Source organism: Dipodomys ordii, unplaced genomic scaffold (genome assembly GCF_000151885.1).
Source record: "Dipodomys ordii isolate 6190 unplaced genomic scaffold, Dord_2.0 Scaffold44, whole genome shotgun sequence".
In the NCBI taxonomy this organism is placed as follows: Eukaryota; Metazoa; Chordata; class Mammalia; order Rodentia; family Heteromyidae; genus Dipodomys; species Dipodomys ordii.
Genome location: NW_012267260.1, coordinates 3,269,085 through 3,292,630, shown reverse-complemented (window position 1 = coordinate 3,292,630; position 23,546 = coordinate 3,269,085). Strand labels below are relative to the sequence as shown.

Here is a 23,546-nt window from a genome sequence, read left to right as displayed (position 1 = left end):
AGGAGGAGGGAGGGGAGGAGGACCAGAGCAGCTCGCATCACAGGGGAGATGGCCCATGCAGATGGCCCCTCCTCACCCCTGCTTTTCCAGCTGCGCCTCCAGACTCTGTGCTGGTCCACCCTCTATCCAGGACTGACTCTCCCTTCATGAATCCTCTCTTCAACCGAGAAAGGCTCTCAGGACACTTCATGAGTCTCCTAGGCACTTCTTAATCCAATCGAATTGGCAATCAAGATTAACCATGGCAATGGGTGATATTTAAAGAAAAACATCCAGCATGCTACCCTGGGTCTCCATTATGCTACCAAACAGCACTATTAGACCTCTGAGATATCTAGCATGGCTTTGCCCCTTAAAAATCTACCAGTGGTTCTCTGGCTAAGGAGCAAATCAACTTCAAAGATGCGTGCTAAACACATTGTGTGGCTTTGAGAAAGACGCTGGTGAACTTGAGCTGCTTTTGTAAAGGCGTCTTTGGAGTTGATGGAAAGATTTGTACATGAGGCTGGCTATACCTCTAATCCAAAATTAGTGGCAAAGCACAAGCGTGGGAAGTCAGACAAGTCTGAGCTCCAACCCTGGAAATGCCCACGTAGCCACTGAGTAGCCACGAAATCCTTCTAAGTCCATCTTCCTATCTGGAAAATGGAGACAAATGAATATGTATGCATGTATGGATGTGCATATACCACGGAGATGCAATCAAGATGAGACAGCATATAAAAACAGTATATAAAATGAGACAGCATATAAAAACCTAGCATGATGCCAGGTTTGATGAAGAATAGGTGGCTCACATCTGTCATCCTAGCCACTCAGGAGGCTGAGATCTGAAGATCACGGTTCAAAGCCAGCCCAGGCAGGAATATCCATGAGACTCTTATTCCCAATGAACCACCAAAAAACTGGAAGTGGCGCTGTGGCTCACGTGGCAGAGTGCTCGCCTTGAGCTGAACAGCCGAGGGACAGCGCCCAGGCCCAGAGTTCAAGCCCCAACAGAAAAGAAAAAAAAAAAGACTAGGCACCATGACATTTAGCCAAGTGGTCCTTCAACATCACACGCCACCGCCATCTTCAGCGCGGGAGAGCCTTGGCTTTCCTTCCTCCTTGTCTCATGGACGTAGGAATCGTGGTGATCAAGGAAAGGGAAGTGAGGAGAAAGTGCTACCTTATCCCGGGGCTCCTCTGACCAGCTGAGATGCAAGGAAGCCTGGCTGCCCGCCTGGATCCAAAAGGTGTAGTTATTTGTCTCCGGAGCCACGAAGAACCCGCTGAGCCGGGCCCTGCGGGGAGGAACACAGCGTCGGTCAGAGTGGCCGGGGCCTGATGCGGGAACGAGTGGTCACCATGGCATCCGGCCGTTCTTGACCACCCCAATCCTCAGCACCACACGGCGGTCTAGACAGCCCAAGGGAGAGCCATGCCACGTGCCCTGTCTGCCCGTGACCCCTGGACCCCGGCAGTGCCGTCGCCCGGGAACAGCACACCCGTGGGCTGCAGGAGCGTGGGGAGGCTCTGCTGAGCACCGTGCCACGTTTCCTGGTGCCTGCCTGTCCTCCATCGACGCGGGGGCTGGAGCAGGCTCCAGGGAAGGCTCTCGAATCCTCCACATGGGCCAAATGTCACTTTCACCCCAATCCCATACCTGAAGCAAGTTTTACCCTCTGTCCACCAAACCCCCCCCCCACCAGCTCAGCTCAGTTTCAGATGACATTCATGTCCAAAGAGGGGGTATTACAGAAAACATGAGCAGGCTGCTGGTGGCTCACGCCTATAATCCTAGCTACTCAGGAGGCTGAGATCTGAAGGTCATGGTTCAAAGCCAGCCCAGGGGAGGAAAGTCCGTGAGACTTATCTCCAATAAATCACCAGAAAACCAGAAGTGGCGCTGTGGCTCAAGTGGTAGAGTACTAGCCTTGAGCTGAAGAGCTGAGGGACAGCACCCAGGCCCAGAGTTCAGGACCCACAACCAGCATAAAAAGGAAGAAGAAGAGGAAAAGGAATCGTGAGCTGCACATATTGATCCGTAGACGGCTGTGCACCTGTAGCCCGTCCGATGGTCCTTGTGTGGCCAACGCTTCTGAGGCCCACAGACCAGCTCTGCTCTAGTGCAACTGCTGTGATTAGTTCCTCCTTGGAAATCTCCCTGCCTTCCTTTTCTCTAGCCTGTCCTCAGGTGAACCAATAAGTCTGTCTTTCATAGAAACTCTGACCTCTCCAACAACATACTTGAAAGGTTGTCCTTCCTGTGACCAGAATCCGAGCGGAGCGCTGGCGTTGGGGACAATCTGCCGGCGGTACCCAGGGCTGGCTTCGGTCAGCTCCGAGCCCTCGGAAGCAGCGCCGACCTCAAACAGAAGCCCTCTGTTGCCTGAAAGACACACATCCGTAACCCTCAGACAGACAGCATTCTGTGCCGGACGGGGCTCCCTCATTCCAATTGTGATGGGGGCGCTGTGTGTGGAGGTGGACCGCTGAGGACCGGCTGCAGCAACATTGTATGAGCCAACACTACAGATGTTCCGGAAAGCAGAAACTATTCCTTCTGTAGAAATTAGCCCTCTTGCAAAAGACCTGATCAGAAGCAGTAAGGGGAGATTCTCCTCAGAGGGCCAGATACTCTCAGAGGACCAGATACCCTCAGAGGACAGATACTCCTTAGAAGTCCAGATACTCTCAGAGATCCAGTTACTCCTTAGAGTTCCAGATTCTTCTCAGACTACCAGATACTCTCAGAGGTCCAGTTATTCCTTACAGATACTCCTCAGAGAACCAGATACTCTCAGAGGTCCAGATACTCCTCAGAGAACCAGATACTCCTCAGAGGTCCAGATACTCCTCAGAGGACCAGATACTCTCAGAGGTCCTTTGTCACTGAATGTCTGGATTTGACAATCGAGCCCTAGAGAGAAGGAGAAGGCACAAACGAGGAGTGCAGCTGTGTGAGGGACAGGGCAGTGTGTACTTGTAAAATGGCCAGTCTTTGTGTTTCCGAAGTGGAAGCAAACTTCAGTACGTCTTCAGGTCTAGTTCAGCCTTGGCCTCCCATTCCATACAACCCCCTATTCCTAGAAAACTGGCAATCCTTACTTTTCTTCAAGTGTCACGACCTCAATTTGTAAACCTGCACACAGAGCCAGTTCTGCGATGTGCTGTTATCACGGAATGTGGTAAGTGATGCTGTTCTTATTTATTTAAGCAAACCTAGAAGCCAAAGGCATGCAAGCAAGCAATACTGGATAGTAACTGGGGCTGAGGGGGAAAGCTCTGGACTTACACATCTGGGAATTCAGATGCCAGCTCCACCACTAACTATATATGGAGCTTTGAGAAACTATTAATATCCTTGAGACTTCATTCATTCCTATATTAAGATGTAGCCAAGCAAGCCGGGCGCTGGTGGCTCACACCTGTAATCCTAGCCACTCAGGAGGCTGAGATCTGAGGATCGCGGTTCAAAGCCAGCCCGGGCGTGAGACAGTCCATGAGACTCTTATCTCCAATAAACCACCAGAAAACTGGAAGTGGCACTGTGGCTCGAGTGGTAGAGCGCTCGCCTTGAGCTGAAGAGCTGAGGGACAGCACCTAGGCCAAGAGTTCAAGCCCCACAACCAAAAAAAAAAAAAAAAAGATGGGGCTAAGCATAAATAGAACTTGATATCACACACACACACACACAAATTCCCAAACACATGCTCAATATTATTTAAAATTACTACCGTTACTCATCATTAGTTCCTAAAATGGAGAGGTACATCTGGGATACGTGGAAAATTAAGAGCCTATGCAAAAAATTACTTTAACCCAGGGTTTCCCAATCTCAGGGGACTGGCATGTTGCCCAGGTATTACCCGTGCAGACTGTGCATTGCAGGATAATTAGCTGTATCTCTGATCTCCGTTCACTGGATGCCAGCTCCCACCACGTCTCCGGGGTGTAGTGACCCAAATTGTTTCCATAGATTACCGAATGTCCCCTAAGAAGCTCGGCTCTGGACAAGAATTCACCTAACTTCCATAGCAGAAACTTCAAAAGGTCTTCATCAAGGACATCACTAACTAGCTACTGTCCGAAATTATCCCGCCATGACTCCAGGCGCTGAGGCCGGAGACACTCAGGAGGGGAGCGGGCTTTCTATTTCCTGACTCAGGAAGCCCCCCCCCCCCGTGCCCTCCACTTCTCGCTCGCTGGTCTCTTTGTCGGATGGGAGCGTTCCTTATGTCAAAACAGCAGGTCTGGGAGCAGGAGAATTCTCCAGCTGGAGCTTCGCATGCGTTTTCACACCTGAGTGGCCTTTCTTTAGAAAGCTTGGCTCCCCTGAGGGCCTCTCCTTCCGGATCGGCATCTCCGGGTGAGGCTGTGCGTCCAGTCTAGCCATCCCGTCGGCCCATGGCACACGCAAGCACAGCCCACGGTTCTGGGCCCAGTCACACGTCAACATCCCTTAATCCATAGCCACGCTTGAACTTCCCGTTCTGATGCTTAGCAGAAAGAAAGAAAAACACGCCTGCAGCCATGAGAGGGATGTTACTAAGAAGGACAGGTGGAGCCTGCTACACCACCACCTCCATTTCAGCCCACTGCAGGCATGCGCTGGTGGCAAGGACACATGCATGCACACACGTGTGCGCATCTCTGTCTCAAAAGGCAGCAGACAGATGCCCACAGGGGAGAAACGCAGCGTATCAATGCCCCTTGTGTGTCGCCCTGTTTAACACTGTTGCCGCGAGCACAGAGCACGCCTCGCTGCTCCTGTCTCTCCGACAATGGACGTTCAAGGGGCCGGCTGCATAGGAGGAGGCAGCGTGGGGTGTTGCTGGCAGGGGCAAGGTCGTTGTGGGGGTGTGCGTTGTGGATCGGTGATCTCCCCCGGCCACATTGGGACCGGGGTGGGGGGTTGGTGGTGTGGCTGAGCAGCTTGTAGAATGAGGAACCCACTCACAGGAGCCTGGACAGTGATACTGTGGAACAACTGACACAGAAATTAAACCTGCCGGCATCTCCCCGGGACGCCCCCATGGTTACAGGTGGACGCTCCTTGGACGGCCCGGTGACCTCCTTACCTGCCTGGGGCGCGGTGAGCCTTGTGCCTTTTCCTGGAGCCCTGGTGGTACACGTGATCTCCCGGGGCGACACGCGGCTAATATCGCATGGAATGCCTGCGAGGAGTTCAGAGTTACCGGTGCACATGCAGCACGCCATAGACACACAGCTCACGGCACGGTTGGGCTCATCTATTTCTAGGACCGCAGGGCCAGAGTGGAGGAGGAGGCCGGGAAGGGGGTGCCGAGCGGCGGAGCGCAGGGCAGCTCACACCAGGCAGGGCAAAGCCGCGGAACGCCACGTCCGTCGCTCGCTGAGGGTGGGCCGGTCACACCCCGAGGTGCGTGCGGTGGTACGAAGGCACGCGAGCGGGGCCTGCCCGTGCCCGCCTGCGGCTGCTCCCGGGAGAGGTTCTCAGTGTTCCGAGAAGCCCCTGCCTGGCACAGCTGGAAAGGCCACGGTGAGGGGAAGGGGGAACTGAGAGGGCTCAGAGCCAGCCCTGACGCCGAAAGACCTGCAGGGTGTTCCCGGCCGTTTCGGCATGGTTACCTGCGACCGTCACCCGGGCGGGAACGTCAAAGAAGGCTCCTGTAACTGTGATGTCTGTTCCTCCACCCAGGCTCCCCGTTTCTGGAAACACAGATAGAATTTCTGCAAGACATTGGGGGGCAAAAAAAGTAAGTTTCCAAATATAGCTCAGAATATGACCTAGATAACAATACAGTAATAGAAACGACGCTACTTTATCTCTGGACTTTTCAAGTCTAGTCACAATTGGCATTTTTCTAATAACAGTCATTTTTCATATGCACATGATGAGAAAAAGACTATAAATATATAGATAAGCTATATATATGTATATATATATATATTACACAGGATCAATATTGGAAAGAAAGAAGGCATGTAGTAGAGTCATTCAGGGCGTGCAAAAGCCCTCCCAAACCACCATGCTTTCTTAGAAAATCCACTTCTTCACCCCCAGGCCTTGAGTTACACGTCTGGGAGCCAGAGTCCATGAAGCAGAATATGATCTGAATATTGTCATAAGTCTCATGACAATCTACCAGTCAACAACAGATCATACCTGGAAACAATGGTCAGCCTACGACGCTTGCCGAACACCCCTGCCACTAGGCATTCTTGTTGCTGTACAGACTAGCATGAAGCATCACTCACGGGGTGATGTTAACTCAACCCATTGTGCATACACTTACACACACATACAATACTGAAGAATAATAGTAATAAATGACTGCACTGAGTTAGGTGTGCACCGTACTAGACTTGCCCTTATAACTTTATATTTATGACTCTATACTTTACTGTTATACCAGCAGTAATTTCCCACACCTGCCATTCACCTTGTCTCTTGATTTCATTACAAGGCCGCATAGGGCTGCTGACCCACACCATCTAGATCTACCTAAGTGCGGGCCATGTGTTGGCACAAGGATGCTATTAGGCCTCTCAGAGCGTTGATCTGTGATACATGGTTTATAAGAACTGAAGCAGACACTGATACAAGCAGTTGGATTTTAACTAAAACCAAAGAGCCGTCCTACAACAAGGGACATTTTCCGACGTTAATGCTCAGAGCAATTTCCAGATAGAGAGTCTATTGGCACGTGAGGCGTGAGAGAGGGAACTGAGAACGGGAGGTGTGGGGCCGGCATACCCGGGTGAGTCTGGAACAGAAAAAGGTCCTGCTTAGCGCTGACAAGCCACGCGCCCTTGTCGACCATCGACCTTCAAAACAAGATAGCACCGCGGTTTATAGCATGAAACATCTGCAATCGCGTTCTTTTAAGTTGACTGCCTGAGAGCAAGAAACTAAAATGAATCATTAATACCAGATGAGCGACAGACTTGGAAGGAAAACATAGCAAATCATTTCAGAGTGGCAGAACACAAGTAAGACACACAGAAATGCAGGACCCTCATTTATCTATTTCTCCAAAGTCTGATGAAGGTGGAGGCTGGCGTCCTGCAGAAGGCCCTCGCTGTCGTGCACAACGTCCTCACCCAGAGAGTATGAGACACGCATGCAGTGCACAGACGCAGGGCTTGGAGCTGACTCAAGGCAAGGCCTCCCAAGTCTGTGCCAGCTGCCCACAGACGGCAGCGGGGCCTTGCCGGAGCTGTGGGACGGTTACTCCCCGCCTGATGGGCACCAGGGGTGCGTGCTGTCTCATGACGCCGTTCCGTCAGTGGTGACTGACACTTCCCATTATTCAGGTTAAATTAAGTGTGTGAGATGAGATGTGCCTTCTCCCAGTTACTTACTTTCCTCTGTTGAACACTGAGAAACTGACGTTCTGGGACCCTGGAAGCAAAGGCACACATGAAGGGTGGGATGGGTGGGGATCTCCCAGGCCAGGACACAAGGCGCCCCGCGTCAGGTCACTAAGGAAATAACCATCTCATAGGATCGCGCTGTCAGCAAGAGGGACTGCCAACAACAAATGGACAAATGACCGTGAACTGCAGGTCTGACCCCAGGCTCAACTTAAACTGTGTGAGACACAAATGCTGGTCCAGTGCCTAACAGCTTAACTTTTCATACCCAAAAAGTGGGGGGGGGGGAATTCCTCGGCTGACTGTGCAGATTCATTTATACACAAGTTGGTTTCTATTGTGGTTTTAGGAATTTCTCCAACAGTAGTTGTTTATGATTATTACTATTAGCCTCATGAACAGTGATTCCTGAAACTGTCCTTCCTGTATAGAAAGTAAGGCAAGGAGAAGACTCTAACATTACGGTACTACTCTGACAAACCAATGTAACTGCCGTCCACCCGACACTGCAGTGTGCCGATGCCACCGGCCTCTCGAACAGGGTAGCTGTGGAAGAAGAAGAAACACAAGCTGAGGTATGAATTACAACATCTCAGTTCAGAACTTCCCACTCCTCTAAACAACAAAGTAACAAAGAAAAAGAAAAGGCACGGCCCAGAACTGGTGGCTCACACCTATAATCCTAGCTATTCAGGAGGCTGAGATTTGAGGATCTCAGTTCAAAACCAGCCCGGGCAGAAAAGTCTCTGTGAGATTTTTATCTCCAATTAACCACTCAAAAACCAGAAGTGAAGCTGTGGCTCAAAGTGGTAGAGCACTAGCCTTGTACAAAAGAGCTCAGGGATAGCACCCAGATCCTGAGTTCAAGCTCCACAACCAACCAAAAAAAAAAAAAAAAGCAAAAGAAAAGGTAAGTTTGCCAAAGAGAATGAATTGGTATTGAAGGTAGAATAGGCTAACTGGGGAAATGGCTTGGGTTAATTACTAACTATAGCTAACAACACAAGGTAAAAGACAAAATTTAACTTACTCCTAACTTCCATGTGGTCCTTTACTTCTGCAATCTAATATTAGACAACTTTAACAAAATCATCAACAAAATGACAAACAAAAAAAATAGTAATAATCCTGGGCAAACATATTGAAGATACCAGAAGGAAACTACATTATTAGAATATGGCTCAACTAAACACAAGTTGCAAACAGTTAAGCCTCAAAAGATAATTATTATAGTGACCTCAAAGGGAAATCAATCCACTCAGTCCAGAATGGGGTACAACAACAACAAAATGTTGGTTATATGAACTAGACTAAGCAGAGATTTTTATATATATATAATACTGGTTGTTGTTTTCTTTGGTATTGTACAACAGCGGTGAGAGGCATGAACTCCAAAGATTTCTGAGTCAAACAGAGTTCCAACGCCAGCTTGGCTGCTTGCTCTCCATGAAGCCTTGAGCAGGTCGCATTACCTCTCTGAGCCTAGTTTCTCATCTATAAAGAGAGACTAATGAACACACATTGTCACAAGATTAGCCAGTGACTTCACTAAGTATTAGGGAAGCCTGGGCCTAGAGTGAGCCCTTAATAACTCTTAGTTATTTGTTTCAAGAAGACTTTAGATTCTACTTCAGTTTACATTTTGAATCAATGCTTGTGTTTTTCTCCTTAAATCTAAAAGTAGAGACGTGAATAGTTATGAGTAACTTGTAAAGATAAGTTTATAGGTGTGCATATGTATCATATTCTTAGGAAAGAATCCAAAAGGACGAACACTGGCAACTAAAGAAACACTCACCTGCTTCCATTCTGTCTGTTTATAAGAGAACAAGGAGTCTCCCATTTGTCTCCTTGGGCTTCCAAGACCAACGGGCTGAGGGAAAAGAAAAAGGCTAGAAGACAGGATACAATAGTACAATGCTCCCAGTAAATATGACTGCCAAAACTCAGCGGAAACATGGCTAATAGAACTCTCTGAACTTATGGGGCACAGGGTACAGTTACAGGGGCTGAAGGAGGCCAAGTCTAATTCTCTTCCAGAAAGTAGTGATGTACGCGTGGTCCGAGCTTCTGTACTGCAGAGGGAGAATTGGTTCTTGTTATCATTCACACTAGCCACTGTAGGTCTACTAGAACTGGTTCTTGCTATCATTCACACTAGCTACGGTAGGTCTACTAGCGCTGTTGTGGAGTGTGCATCTTTCTTCCTCCTTTTAAGTGCTGGATCTCAGGCCCAGGCCAGAATGAGTCCAGGTAACAAATATGGCCTTTTGTCTAAGATGTACTTGGGATTTAGAGGAATCCCTGGACAGACAAGTGCCAAGGAGAAGCAGATGAGACACAAGGTCTCCAACCTATGCAGAGTGAGGGGAAATTAGACATGGGGTATCCACTCCAAGTCTCTAGGGAGATCATAGTTCTTCTACTTTCTACGACCTCACCATAATTGCTTAATTTGTTGAATGAGGACAGTTAGTGCTTCACACAAACTGCACAATCTCAACCTTTCCTGTTTTGTTGGGCTTTTGTTTCCTCTCCCTAGCATGGATAGCTTACTAGTAGTATTTTCCACTTAACAGGTCTTAAGTGAAGAAAGTCATGTTGTGAATTTCCCACACAAAAACACTATAAACTCAATGGCCTTTATATAATATATATTTTTTTTCTGTTTGTATATGTTTCCCTGACCTCACTAACAGGATATCTAAATACACAAATGGATAACAACCAAATAAAGAAGCTACAATAGTCTTTTGTGTTTACATTTCATTTTATAAGGACTTTAGGCTCCAGTGGCTCACACCTATAATCCTAGCTACTCAGGAGGCTGAGATCTGAAGATCAAAGTTTGATGCAGGAAAGTCTGTGAGTTTCTTGTCTCCAATTAGCCATTACAAAGCTAGAAGTGGAAGATTGGCTCAGTGGTAGAATCTGAGCAATGAAAAGCTTGGGGAGGAGGGGGGAAGAGTGTAATTGTGGAGGTGGGAGGGAAGGATGGTAGGGGAGAAACAAAGGAGAGGGTAACAATGCTGGATAGAAAATGTACTCATGACCTTGCTCATGTAACTGTAACTCCTCTGTACAGTATTTTTACAATAAAAAATGTATTTAAAAAAAGCTTGGGGACAGCTCCCAGGCCTCAAGACTGGCACACCAAAGACAGAGGGGGGGGGAAGGAGGGAGGGAGAGAGAATTTACTTTAGCATGGAAGGGATGAAAGGAAGGGTAGAAATCAAACTAGAATATCCACAGATGCAATTACAGTACAGTTTACACTTAGCCCAGAGTGACTAGTTGTTAGTAAATAAATGGACCAATTTAATCAACAATTCACAATTACATTAACAGAGTGAATCATGAGGGCCAAAACCACAAGGAGAGAAAAAAAGACAATTCTATATAAATTGCTTGCAACTTATTGCTATCAAGAAGCCATCCCATGTCCATCCATGTAAGTGATTGAGCGCTCAAGCAAACACCTGCCTACCTGTCAATGTACTCCACACCGAGGTCAAAGGTTTCCAGCCTTCCAGTGATGATCCAGCCATACACCTGTATTAGTTGCCCTGTGTTAAGAAGAGTTTCAATTTCTTTAATGGACTTAGCCCAGATATATAAGATAAACGGGTTGCTTTTCATCCATATATGGAGAACTTCATCATGACGTATACAACTAATGCTTCTTAACTACACTGCATGGCGCAACCCAGTTATCGATACTGCACAAGAGAAAGGCCAAAACCGCTGAGTATTTCCAACACAGACTTGATCATCCATGCGCGGAGCACAGAAGGAATGATGGATGTACTTCAAAACCCTATGAAATGGAGCAGTTTCAGGAAGGAGGGCTATTTCTCTTGGCTCTGTGTTAGGCTGTCTATCCAAAATGAGGGGGAAGAACAAGGTGTGTGGCCCGTTCCATCTTTGTGAGAGTTTCTTCTGCACACTTGCTAAATTAACCAGCGCTGCCACCGATCCTGCTCCTATGTACAATCTACAACAAAGGGGGTGTCATAGACACTGAAAGTAATAGCAGTGATGGGGAGCTGGCCAAGGACAGAGGGGAGGGCGGGACAAGGAAAGGTTGGTGGGTGGGAGCTGAGCGAGGGGGGGATTAGAATAAGCAGTGATGGCGTTGTGTTGCCCAAGTAAGCCCCTGGCCCAAAATGGGAGGGGGACTAGCCGAAGATCTGTAAACAAGGGCGTCCGCCTAATCTGCTGTGGATGGATGCGGACTTCCACCCAGGCGCCTGCCTCTTCTCACAGTGATTTGTCCTTGATCTGCCCCTCTTTCCAGTCCACCTTACACCAGCCACAACCTCTCAGCAAGGTGCACTGGATCTCCCCTCGCCGGAGGGGGAAAGGAAGCTAAAGTAGCTCCTATGCAAAGCAGGAACCTGCCAGAGTACTTGTGAAAACACCTGAACTCAGACCTGAGCACGTCAAAATATTACACTTCCCACGATCACAAGGTGAGTTAGTTAACATGCACCACACAATTCTCAGTTATTTGATGCACGAGTCCTCAAAACAATCACAGACTTGAATACTGTCTACTGTAAACTTCTAGTGTCACAGAGAAATGAGTAGAGCAAGCCGTCAGCTGCTGAAGTAAACATAAATAACAAGAAGATCACAAGGTACTTGACTATGGGTGTTTTGAGATCACGAAAGCCAGACAGATCTGAGCTGCTTCACTGACACTGAAGCACCCTGTGGAGATGTTCTGCCCACGCGACTCTGTGTGTTTGGGGAGGGGATATCGTGTCGGGCAGTCACAGGGCAGCCCGCACTGGCATGGCGGGAGCCCGGGCAGTGGTCCTTCGCTCGTTTCAGGAGTAGATGGGTAGAAGGAGTGGGAAGCCAAAGCCTTACACAAAGCTCCAGTCTGGGGTCTCAGGTTCACTCTGCTCCTTCTAGAACTTGGGTGAATCACTCGCTCCCTTGGATTTTGAGCAAACCACACTACTGACTTCCCAGCTTTGGTGAATACGACATCTGGTTCTGCTGGGCGCCATGTGAAAAAAACACAAGGTTCTAGAGATGAGGAAATGCATTGGCTTGCTTCCAAACCAAGAAGCCCACAGAGGAGACGGGACTTGGTGCCAGGGGACACGGTGGCTCAGTGAAGAGCTGCTGACCACATACCAAAATCCACCTGCTCCCACCAGGTTCTCTCTCCTTTCTCCCTGTCTCTCTCCTCCTCTCTCCCTTCCTATCTCCCCCCTCATCTCTCTGGGCTGCTACTCTCCGCCCATTTCCCAAAGGAAGTGAGAGCCACAGGCTACAAAATCATGGAAGGATGGAACCGTGTGTGTAGACCCCACCTAGGGGGGCCAGACACTGATCCTCCTGAGAAGGCAGGGGAGACGAGGCACAGAACCCCAGCTCCACGGCAGAAACAGCTGTGACCGACCAGAGTGCCAACTGAGGCCCCATTTCACACCTCTAACCTCTTCTGTTCTCCTGGTCTTTATAGAGCTGAGATTTCTGTCTAAATATAAATACATTCTCTGGATAAAGATCAGGCTTAGTGGCCTTCTATGGGATATCCAAGGCAACTTGACATGGTTTTTCAGAGGAAGGTCGGATACAAGAAGTGGAGAGAGGAAGGCAGGGTAAGCACAGTCAATGTATTCAATGTATACCTGGTACCTTATAACCTGAGGGACACATGGAGTGGGGGAAGGGATCGAAGGCGTAACATTGATCAAGGTACATTATACCCAGAAATTGACGTATTGAATTGAAACTCCTTTGTACAACTACTTAAAGATAATTTTAAAAATAAAATATACAAGTCTCTAGACATTTTCACAGTGAGACCACAGGAGGATATTCTTAGGAGAGGATCATAAAGGCTCAATAGCTATGTGCATATGAACATATAAACTAATGTTTATTCAAATTAACTCCAAGAAATGGAAACAGGTGGGTTTTTCTTTTCTTTGTTGCTGTTTTTCTTTTTTTTTCGTTTTTTTGTTTGTTTGTTTTTTGCTTTCTGGACCTTTTATCTTGTTTGTAACTGTATTTCTTTGGGGGAGGAGAAGGGGAAGAACAGAAACGGTGGGACCAAAGTTGAACAATGCAGCAATGATACTCACTAGACACTATGTTGAAAATGAAGACTGAGAGAAATCAAGGAAAGGGGTGACATTGTCCAAAAAGAGATTTACTTAATTCCTCACTTATGTAACTCTAACCCCTCTGTATATCACTTTACAATAATAACAAATATATATATATATGAAAAAAGAAAATCTCAAACTACAAAAATAAATAGATAAATAACATGCAAGGGATAAGGTTTTGTGAGAAATGAATGAGAAAGTATACACGGAGTTTAGAATGGAAATTGGCACACCTGGACATTCAGTAAATATTTGTTCTTGTGGATGGACTGTGGTGAGTGACTCACAAAGTAAAAAGAAAAATGACCATGATTTCTATTTCCTGCATTCTCCAGCATCAGATGGTTTGCTTTTGCTGGCCTCTTCTTATCATGTTTGGCTTTCTTATATTAACAGCAAAGCAATAGAACAAAAGTGCCCAGAGGTGAAACCAAACCAGGTTAAAAAATAAACCAGAGGTTAAAAATTATTTTCAAAATCACATCTGAGAAGAAGCTAAACTTTCTCACTCATAGAAAACACCCATTTAAATAAAGGAGTTTGCCACAAACTTTAGCAATTATTCCTGCTTTTTCTAGAAGATTTCTTACCTGGAACTCCACTTGGTGGACTCACTTGGTAAACAAGGGGTGTCTGTGCCTTGGAAAACTGTTTAGAAAATATATGCACAAGTATTTCATTAGAACATCCACAAACACAACCAGGATAGCCATTCCCCTTAAAGCATTAGCCTTAGGACAGAAAATATGGAAAGATCCCTTTGTATAACATGCACGCCTGCTTCTTCCTGTCCTCCCCATGATTCTGTGCAGCAGGTAGGATGGTATTTCTTCTGTAGATGAGGTAAAGGGAGAATGACCAAGGCCACAGCTCTTCACCCTGCTCCAGGTCTTTCAGGCCTTGGTGAGCCTCTTTCTACCTGCCTACCTGCCTCTCTCAAAGAACAACGCTGGATCAGAAGGGAAAGCAGACAAGCCATCATCCGGAACTTCAATCTCCTTACTTCATTACAGTCATTGAATGTCTATGAATCTTAAAGGATTTTTTTTGCCTTTCTAAAATTCATTCATTTAATTGGAAGGGTTATGACATAAATTATCATCAGCCAGCATCTTGGTAGGGATCGGGAAACTGTGACAATGGATGTACACAGGAATGAGAGCCTGGTGCAGAAATGCCTCCCTGCCTGTCAGGTTGCTCAGAGCAACTTCGGGCCCTTCCTCTGGGAGTGCACACCAGGGGCCCTAGAAGGAAGGTCAGGCCCAGGTCCCACACTGCCACATTCCTCTACAGCCCCGGAAACACAGGAGACTTTTGAATTTTTGTGAATGAATGGAGTAGCCGCATCAGGGATGAGTGATACACTTCCAGGAAGGAAAACAGGGGATGAATGAGACAAGTCCTCTCACCTAGAGGCATCTGGGTTAATCTAAGATCAGTGCAAGATCCCAGTGGGAAATCATACTCAGAAGAGCATGAAGAAACAGAAGCACTGACAGCCGGTGGACCTGGAGACCATAGCTCACCCAGGAAGAGACCGTCACCTCTACCGTTCCCTGCTTTCCATTCTGACCATCCACAAGCGCTTCCTGTGTACACAGTAAACCATAGCAAACTGCTCTACTTGGTCTAAATCCAGCCCCCTAGGAGTCTCCACCGCCCACAGAGAATCTCAGCAGGGAACAACATTGTGTTCATCAGCATCCCTAGTCAGACATGGAAAACCAACAGACCTTTCAACAAAGCCAAAGGCTGCCTGCCAAACGTGGGGTGCTAAATATTGATCCACAAGGTTGTTTTCCTCATTCTCTTCAAGCAAAGAGTTAGAAAATGGTTCACAGAAAATACTTATAGGCATGGAGTCAACACAAGAATACCATGATTTCACAGATTAAGGCCTGACTCTGATTTCACCCAAAGATAAAAGATGGATTTAGTTCCATACCTAGCTGCCAAACATTCCATCCTAAGCCAAGGCACCGGGCCAAGGAGATAAGGCCTTCATGGCTAATACTTTAGTTGGAGCCTAGTAAAATATGATCAGTGCTTATTACCCAGCCAGGCACAAATTAGAAACTGAGGCCAAATTCAAACCAAACAGAAAAAGAACTTTTCCTCTGTGATTCTGACTGGAAATGTTAAGACCTTGAACTCTGTGATCCTCTTACCAGATATTGGGGGGGGGGGCGGTATAGAGCGTTTAGCTTCCTCCCAACTCCTCAGGGAATTGAAGAAACACAGAGCCACTAGAAGGATCACACTTGGATTTTGAACCAACACAACACAAAATGGGAGATTTCTAAGAGGAGCAGGCCTCTGTTCACCTACCAGGCTGAAGACATAACAGTAAAAAAAAAAAAAAAAAACCATAATGAGTTTCCAAGTCAGGCTTCCTGAATGCTGATCCTGGAGCCTCAGTAAGGGCTGAAATGGGGAGACATGCAGGTGTGAGGTCGGTGGGGTGGGGGAGAGTCAGAAACAGTGGATCCAAACAAGAGAGGCGCCACCAGCAGCTGCTTGGTAAACCTTCTGTGAGCTGCTCAAACCTGTCAGTACCCACAGCAGGCTCCTTGGAAGGGACTGGTGAGATGGAATGAATTTTTCATGCACGGTTCCCCCAGTCCCAAAACAAAGAGACATGGTATATTTTATTTAGCTTAAAATGTCGCTCATTAGCTGCATCCCCTGGTGATAGCTCATCAATTGGCCAAGCTACTTGAGCTACCGACAGAATCGTTTTCTTTCATATGCGATTTGGGGAAGCATTTCTTTCCTTCCTACTTCCTTTGTTGATCTTTTAATAAGTAGGGAAGCTACTAACTGAAAGGGAATGTAAGTGGTTAAAATGATTATTCAGCATACTCCATTTCTTATCTTCCCTGAGACTTCATTAAGAAGAGTAGACACTGAACTCACACTCTTGGCAGGAAACGGGCTACAAAGAAGTATGAGACACCCACCTCGTACTACAAGCTCCTCTAAGCAATGCACAGTAGACAGAGTCATGGCCTCCTGAAGATACACGCACCTGAATGCTCACACTTAGTCTCAGCAGTGGTAAATAAGGACAAGACACTGGGGCTTCCGGTAGGAAGATGGCCTCTCTCTTGTCCTAGCCATCACATATGTCTTTACAAGTAGAGAAACGTTCCCTGCTTGTGGGAAAAGGCTCCTGGAAACTCTCATAGGATGTGCAAGGGTGTTAGCAGCTGTTACTGGTTTTGAAAATGGATGAAAGATACAGAATGAGTGGCCTGGGCCACGTTTCCAGGATTGAGAAAGGTTTGGACCTGGGTATTATCCACCAGAGATGCTCCCCGGCGGGCACTGGCTCCAGCAGGCAGGAGTTTGAACCATAATAAGAAATATGTGGGCTGGGAAGGTGGCTCAGTGGTAGAGCGCTTGCCTTGCATGCCTGAGGCCCTGGGTTCGATTCCTCAGCAAGACATAAGCAAAAAGAAAAAAGCTGGAAGTGGCGCTGTGGCTCAAATGGTAGAGCGCTAGCCTTGAGTTGAAGAGCTGAGGGACAGCAACCAGGCCCAGAGTTCAGGCCCCATGACCAGACCCCCCCCCAAAAAAAAGGAAGGAAAGAAAGAAGGAAGAAATATGTGAGTTATCCACATGGTAGAAAAGACAATGAAACACCCTAGACACCCATACCCACACACACCCCTGAAAATCAGGCCAGAATCTTGACTTTATTGTACACACACTGAGATAGACTTGCTTTACCCAACTACAAGATAATAAATTCTAGATGTTTACATCTGTCAGGTCTGTGTAATTTGTTACATCAACAAATGAAAACATTTATATGATGTGACTAACATAAAACTAATATACAATTTTAAAAAAGATGACCATTTACAAAAGGCAAAGAAAGAAAAGTACAAAACTCTGGTTTCCTGCTGCTGCACGTGTGTAAAAGTGAAATGGCAGAAAACAAGATTTTCTCAGGCTGGAACAACAAATTCAAAACCTCCTGTAGGAAATGTGAGCTTCCTTCGGGGTGACTTGGGAGGGTGAAGTCTTGTTCTAAGGATGTATCCATGAGCGATTAACCTCTGTGCTGCAGAACTGCTCTTAAACAGAGACACCTTTCCAACAGAAGCAGTGCTAACTGTGCCTTTTATGGAAAATTGGGGCTGCCCTCTCAGACCGACATCTAGTGGGAAACAAGTCTGGAATGGACCTGAGACTAAAACAAAGATAAGATGAAAGCCAGCAAGCACTGGCCACACAAATGACCCTCCCGCCTGTCTTTCTGGGTCTGCCTCTCCCTCTCTCTCTCTCTCTCTCTCTCTCTCTCTCTCTCTCCCTCTCTCTCTCCTCCCCCCCCCTCTCTCTCTCATTGTCTCTGTTTCTGTGTCTCCTCCCTTTTTTTCCCTATCTGAGCTTAAGGAGAATTCAACCCCGTGGCTCTTCTTTGCACTACTTTGGTGATAACCAAACACTCCCTAACGAGGCAAACACACATTCCTCCATCTTTTCCACCCACCTTGAAGGTGCAGTTGTCATGTGACCCTGGTCCGGGGCCGCCTACCACCTGTCCCCCAGAGCGCACTTCCACGGCGTACGTGCCTGCCTGTCCCTCAGACAGCAGAGCCCTAAGGGCAGAAAGTAGACATTCCTATGGCGGAAACCAGGAACTCCTGAAGCAAGGGATCACCCGACCCCTCAGATTCCTCCCTACACTGTCTAAAGATTTAGCTGAGCAGCTCTAAATTCCACCTTGTACTTCCTACATCTATTTAGAATAATTACAGTGTAGAGAATAGATTCCTCAGCAAAAGAAATCACAAAGAAAGAGATAGATAGATCGATAGGTAGATAGATAATAGGTAAATACGTGCATACATACATAGCTGATCTCCCATGGATGAGCTACTAAAAGAGGTTGTTACATTGTTACTTCTTTCAAAGAAGGGAAAGATTACATTGACTTGGGTATCAGGAAAATATAGTATGGTTACAGGAGGGTTGGTGGATTTTGATTGGCAAAAAAAAGAAGGGAAGAGTCTTTTGGAATAAGGAATAGAAAACGAAAGGATATGACCATGTTTCTATCATTTAATCCATGGTCCATTTTCTATGAAGTATCTCTTAAGACATGCATAAAGGAAGAATGAACTGCTTGCTGTAAACGTCACAGGCCAATAAAAATTTTAGTAGGACAATAGATGACCTGGAATAATATACAGGTATTTCCTCAACAGAAGTAATGCCAAACTAAGCAAATAAACTGAGCATAAAGCCAAAAACCTTCCTTACTGGTTGTGAGTTTATGCACAGTCATTAAAACCATACCTATGCTAACTGACGACTGCTTTAGATTGCAAAATGACAGTGTGTATTGCAACCTTACTAGCTACCGAGGTCCTTGCAAATACCAAATGGAGATATGATCTAGCCTTTCCCCATAAATGTCTCAAAATTCTTCCGCATGCTCTGATCTTCCCTGAAGTCTCACATTGCTGATGTGAGACTTGAACACCTCGAGAACTGCAGCTGATCACTGCAGTCACGATAGAGCTGCTATAATACGTCACCGAGATAAGCCACATCGATTCATCCTTCCAGAGACAGATACCTGGTCTGGCAAATCACCACCGGCAAATCCCAGAAGACAGGGGAGACATCACAGGGGACCCTTGGCAGTGTGGGCAGTGCCACGTTCACCAGGTGAATCTCAGGCTGAGAGGCATTGGCGGGGTGGAGGACACCTGACTCCTCACCTACGCGGAAGGTAAGGAGGGGTCGTTAAGGAGAGCCATGACGCACAGGGGTCGTGTACAAAGATGGCCGCAGGGAAGTGGTGTCAAACACTCAGTTTGCCAAAGGAGAATAAATGAAGACTCATTTCCAGAGGAACTTATGGCTGAGGGACGCTCAGATTTTTGAGCTGACCAACGGGTCTTCCCTTTGGGTCTGTCTCTTTCTGGGAAAATATATTTCAACTTTGCAGGTTACCCTGCCAGGGTGGTAGAAATGGGTGTGCTGAAGCTCCCTGCTCTAGACTCAGCCGTGAGTGGAGGGGTGGGGGTGACACATTGCCCAGCATCATGGTGTGCACTTTCGTAGGGACTCCCTGAGGGTTCCGAAAGTCCCGGGGGGGGGGGAGGTGGGGAGAGCAGGGCCGGCAGTGTCGAGGCCGGGGTATGCTGTTCCTACACCAGCCAGTGAGCACCAGCCTCTGCAGACAGAAGTGGCTCCACCCCTTCAGGTCCTCCTTCATACCCGTGCTGAGACAAGAAAGCCGGAGTCTCTGCAGCTGACTTCATCACACAAGAAAAACCTCCATTCTGTAAAAGCCGCACCTACCATCCAAAACAACGGTGACCCACGTGCCGCCTGCAAGGCTGCCTTCTCTGGGTTCGATGTGCAAACTCGGGTGAGGGACTGAGAAGAAATGGGGGAAAACATGGGCTTGAAGGTCATACTTTAAAGCAAACTTCAGCATGCATCCAAATCACAGCATGGATGTGCTGGCCGCTGCTGCCGGGCCACGGGACCCTCTGTCTGGCCCTCTGTGGTCAGACAAACCCATCTCTCCTTTCAGACATACAGACTCTCAGGGCTCACCAACCCTGAAATTCCACTCGCTCTGGAACTAGCCTCGCCGATACTAATTAAATCCACACAGCAGCTCCTTTTGTTCCCCCCAGATTTAATTCAGACGGCCATACTTACACATAAAGATCACTCCTTATTTCTTGCATTTCTCCTCCTTGAGGAGTATAGAAACTTCTAGACACTGTGCCTAATTCAGTTCTCCTACTCAGGGCCCTGTGCTCTAGTTTTCACATTTGCACACGTGTGCAGAATGATTTCCAAAATGGATATAAGATTCCATGGACTTTGGCCTGGGCTATTTGGAGATATTCATCAGGAAAAAAAACAAAATTAAATGGAAAATTTAAACCCAGAAGCAGATACTTCCATATGTCCTTTGAATATTATGTTTTTCATTTATATTTTTCAGTTGGCAAGTAAAACTTGTATATGTTTATGGAGTATAGCCAAAATACTATTTAATTATTAATAATAGTTCTCAAGGTATCCTGAGTGCTAGTCCATTCAAGCCCCTTCTACTCACCAGCCAAAAATAGTACTTCAAAGCTCAGAGAAATCAGCCAGCCAGTCATCCTTCCCAGGTAAGCCAGCTCTCTTAAGAGTGTTCAGGCATTAAAAGCATTTTCAGTGTTAATTGGAGCAGCATAGCATTTGTGCTGAAAGAAACTAAAAGAATGAAGAAAAGGATGCCTATATTGTCTTAGCTCAACCATTACCACTTTCCTGTGTTGGAACAAGAAATTAGGAGATGAGATTACAAAAAAAAAAAAAAGTCCTAGTGTCTTCGAAGGGACCCATGATCTTTCCCAGCTGGGGAGAAAGGAATCATTCGGAACTATTATACAAAATCATCAGCAAGCCTTGCAAGTCTCATCAGCTTCTTTTATTTCTGGTGATCAAGAATACTATCTTTCATTAACTCATTCTTGGACAGAAGCGCACTATTCAAAATAAACGCTAGGTGTCTGCCTACTAGTTACTAGGTAGAGGTCTGTATTGCTTCCCCCTCCCATCCCCATCCCCACCCCATCCCATCTCCCCAGCTTGCCCATGGGCCACAATCCAGCCGGACCCCTGTACTGCATCCACACCGCGGTCACGACCAAACCCACGCACAGGCCAACCACTGTCTTGGCTCCGACTGGCCCCTCCTGGACCCCATCTCTCCACGGCCTAGCCTTCCAGGCCTAGCACAGGGAGCCCTTGCTCCAGAGAATCCTGCCCAGCCATTCCAGTGCCCTTTGCCTTCCCCTCGCCGAGCTAGTTCCAGTCCTGTGTGTCCAATCCAATGTTCCCACCACCCAGGCCTCACCTCCCAGACAAGACCGCCTCCTGCTTTTTCCTTTTTCTTTTTCCTGTACTGAAATGAAGATTGGATACAGCCTTCTACAACCTGAGCCACGCCCTCCAGCCCCACCCACCCTAGCCCTGACACCTTCCGTGAAGAAGGCGGGGACCCAGCCCTCATGTCACACAATGCTGAGGGACTTTCTCATCTGTAGGGACTCAGAATCCACGCAGTCCGGCTGAAGTCTTTCTCTAAAACACTTAGCATCCACATATGTCCTGACGGAGATAACCCAAAACAGAAAGTCACCTCTAATTAGCTTAACCCTATGAAGATGTATTTGCTGCCACTGGATGCCAAGCACTGTGACAGGAAAACAGCTATTCTCAGTCATCACCAAAGGCAGAAGCACGGGAGCTCCTTGCAGAGATGAAAAGAGGTCTCAACTTTCTAAATGGATTCAGCAAGTATTAACTGCAAAATCCCTCCATTTCTAGATCTATTTGGAGTCTAATACTATTTATACACGTTCCATCTTGAGAAAGACTGCTGTCCGGGAACGGTGGTACGAGAGTAGACTTCACACAAAGGAGCCTGTTTTCAACTTGGCTGTGTGATGTTCACATCTCGCTTTGGTGCCTACTCCCAAGTCGGAACAACAGACACAAACATTCACGTAGTAGGCTTTTAAAATAAAATTCCTTACATTCGGAAATGCCTCTTTTTTTCCCCCTCAAACACAGAGCAAGGAAATGAGCACCGAATGTATCTTTTCTTAGTGTGGATTAACCGGCCACCAGCTCTCCCTAACTGTCCTCAGTTGCCCTTTACTCTTTTAAGGAGAAAGTTTTTAATCACAGAGCGTAATTAAGTCCTCTTTCTCCTCTTGTCCTACTTTTCCCATCTTCTGCTCCCCCTCCTCTTCCTTTCTTCCTCACTCCTGACTCGGCTCCCCTCCTCTGGGAGCTGGAAAACTTCAAGGATCTTACTAGAGACAGCCTATTTCTTTTCTGTTTGCCACAGCATTCAAAAGAGACTCAATACATTGAAAATCAAGACTTTTGGAAATCCAACTGTACCTTTTGCTGGCTCAGTCTCCTTGAGACTCAGGGAGAATTTCTCTTTCTCTTCTAAATGATCTTGTGTCTGTCTGCCATGTTCTCTGGCCAGAGAGCCCAGCCCACTGCTCCATGCAGCTAACTCTCCGGCTGACTGTAACTCACCTGACTTGTTTGTGTCCTGTACCAGAGCACAAGTTCAGAACTGACCGTGAGGTCTGTTTAATGAGTAACACGAGCTACTGAGACTTTTTCTTTGGGGGCTTTTATTAATGACCAAAGGAAAGGTATCTTCCATTTTTCTTCACTCACTGCTTATGCCTCAGACAAGAATTTTATATAAAAAGTCACCTAATAAGACCAATGAGCATTCAATGAGTAGAAGAATTTGTTAGTAAGAAGTGCCTGAGTCCAGGGGAAAGCCTAGAGACTAATGCCCATACACGAGCCGCCTCTGAGTCTTCAAGAAGAACTCATCTCTGCTGGGTTGTAGGATGTCGGGATGCTATTAATATACTCACATTATAATATAGGCCTAAAGAGGCAGAGGTAGGAAATTCCATGTTCAAAGACCTTCGAGGAAAGACTAATGTCCTTTTCCATCTTCCTGCTCCTCCATCCTCCCCCTCCTTCACCCTCCCTCCCCTCCACCCTCCCTCCCCTCTACCCTCCTTCCTCCCCATCCTCCCTCTCCTCCAACTTCCTTCTCCTCCCTTTTCTCTCCTCCCTCCTCCCCCTCCCTCTTCTTCCCCATCCTCCCTCACCTCCATCCTCCCTCTCCCTTATCCTCCCTCCCGCTTCCCTACCCTCCCTCCTTTCTTTGAGTTCTTAACCAGGAGAAATCCTTGACTATTATCTATAACCAAAGTAGTCCAATTGCCTTCATAAATCTGGAAATAAGGAAATACGTCTTCAGTGTAGATGATGCCAAACACCAAGTTAGATCTCCAGCATAAGTCAAATTAGATAGATGGGATGGAAGGTTAGAAAGAGAGTCTAGAAAGATACAAAAGATGCCAGAGTCTGAGCCCTGTAGAATCATCCCTGACGTTTACAAGGTATTTAAAAAGCAAACAAAATAGCCCAGCTGAGGTGGGACATTGCATAGATTACTCTAAGTTAAAGCAAGCAGAACAAAAGAAAAAGTGGAGGGGT

General features: G+C 47.0%; 1 protein-coding gene across 2 annotated transcripts in view; it reads right to left on the bottom strand.

Moving 5' to 3' along the window:
- Positions 1-22,523, bottom strand: part of Pkhd1 (polycystic kidney and hepatic disease 1 (autosomal recessive)) — a 276,147-nt gene extending 253,624 nt beyond the window's left edge. For both annotated transcript variants that reach the window (XM_013019158.1, XM_013019159.1), the window contains exons 1-15: positions 22,413-22,523; positions 20,569-20,711; positions 19,794-19,871; positions 19,063-19,207; positions 17,971-18,079; positions 14,063-14,120; positions 10,829-10,907; positions 9,140-9,214; positions 7,823-7,887; positions 7,330-7,369; positions 6,722-6,792; positions 5,593-5,694; positions 5,064-5,159; positions 2,230-2,371; positions 1,169-1,283 (exon numbers count right to left, since the gene is read on the bottom strand). In XM_013019158.1, the coding sequence (XP_012874612.1) occupies positions 1,169-1,283; positions 2,230-2,371; positions 5,064-5,159; positions 5,593-5,694; positions 6,722-6,792; positions 7,330-7,369; positions 7,823-7,887; positions 9,140-9,214; positions 10,829-10,907; positions 14,063-14,120; positions 17,971-18,079; positions 19,063-19,207; positions 19,794-19,871; positions 20,569-20,617 (1,224 nt within the window). In that variant the 5' untranslated portion in view covers positions 20,618-20,711; positions 22,413-22,523. The remainder of the gene's footprint in view (positions 1-1,168; positions 1,284-2,229; positions 2,372-5,063; positions 5,160-5,592; positions 5,695-6,721; positions 6,793-7,329; positions 7,370-7,822; positions 7,888-9,139; positions 9,215-10,828; positions 10,908-14,062; positions 14,121-17,970; positions 18,080-19,062; positions 19,208-19,793; positions 19,872-20,568; positions 20,712-22,412) is intronic.
- Positions 22,524-23,546: the final 1,023 nt, after the last annotated feature.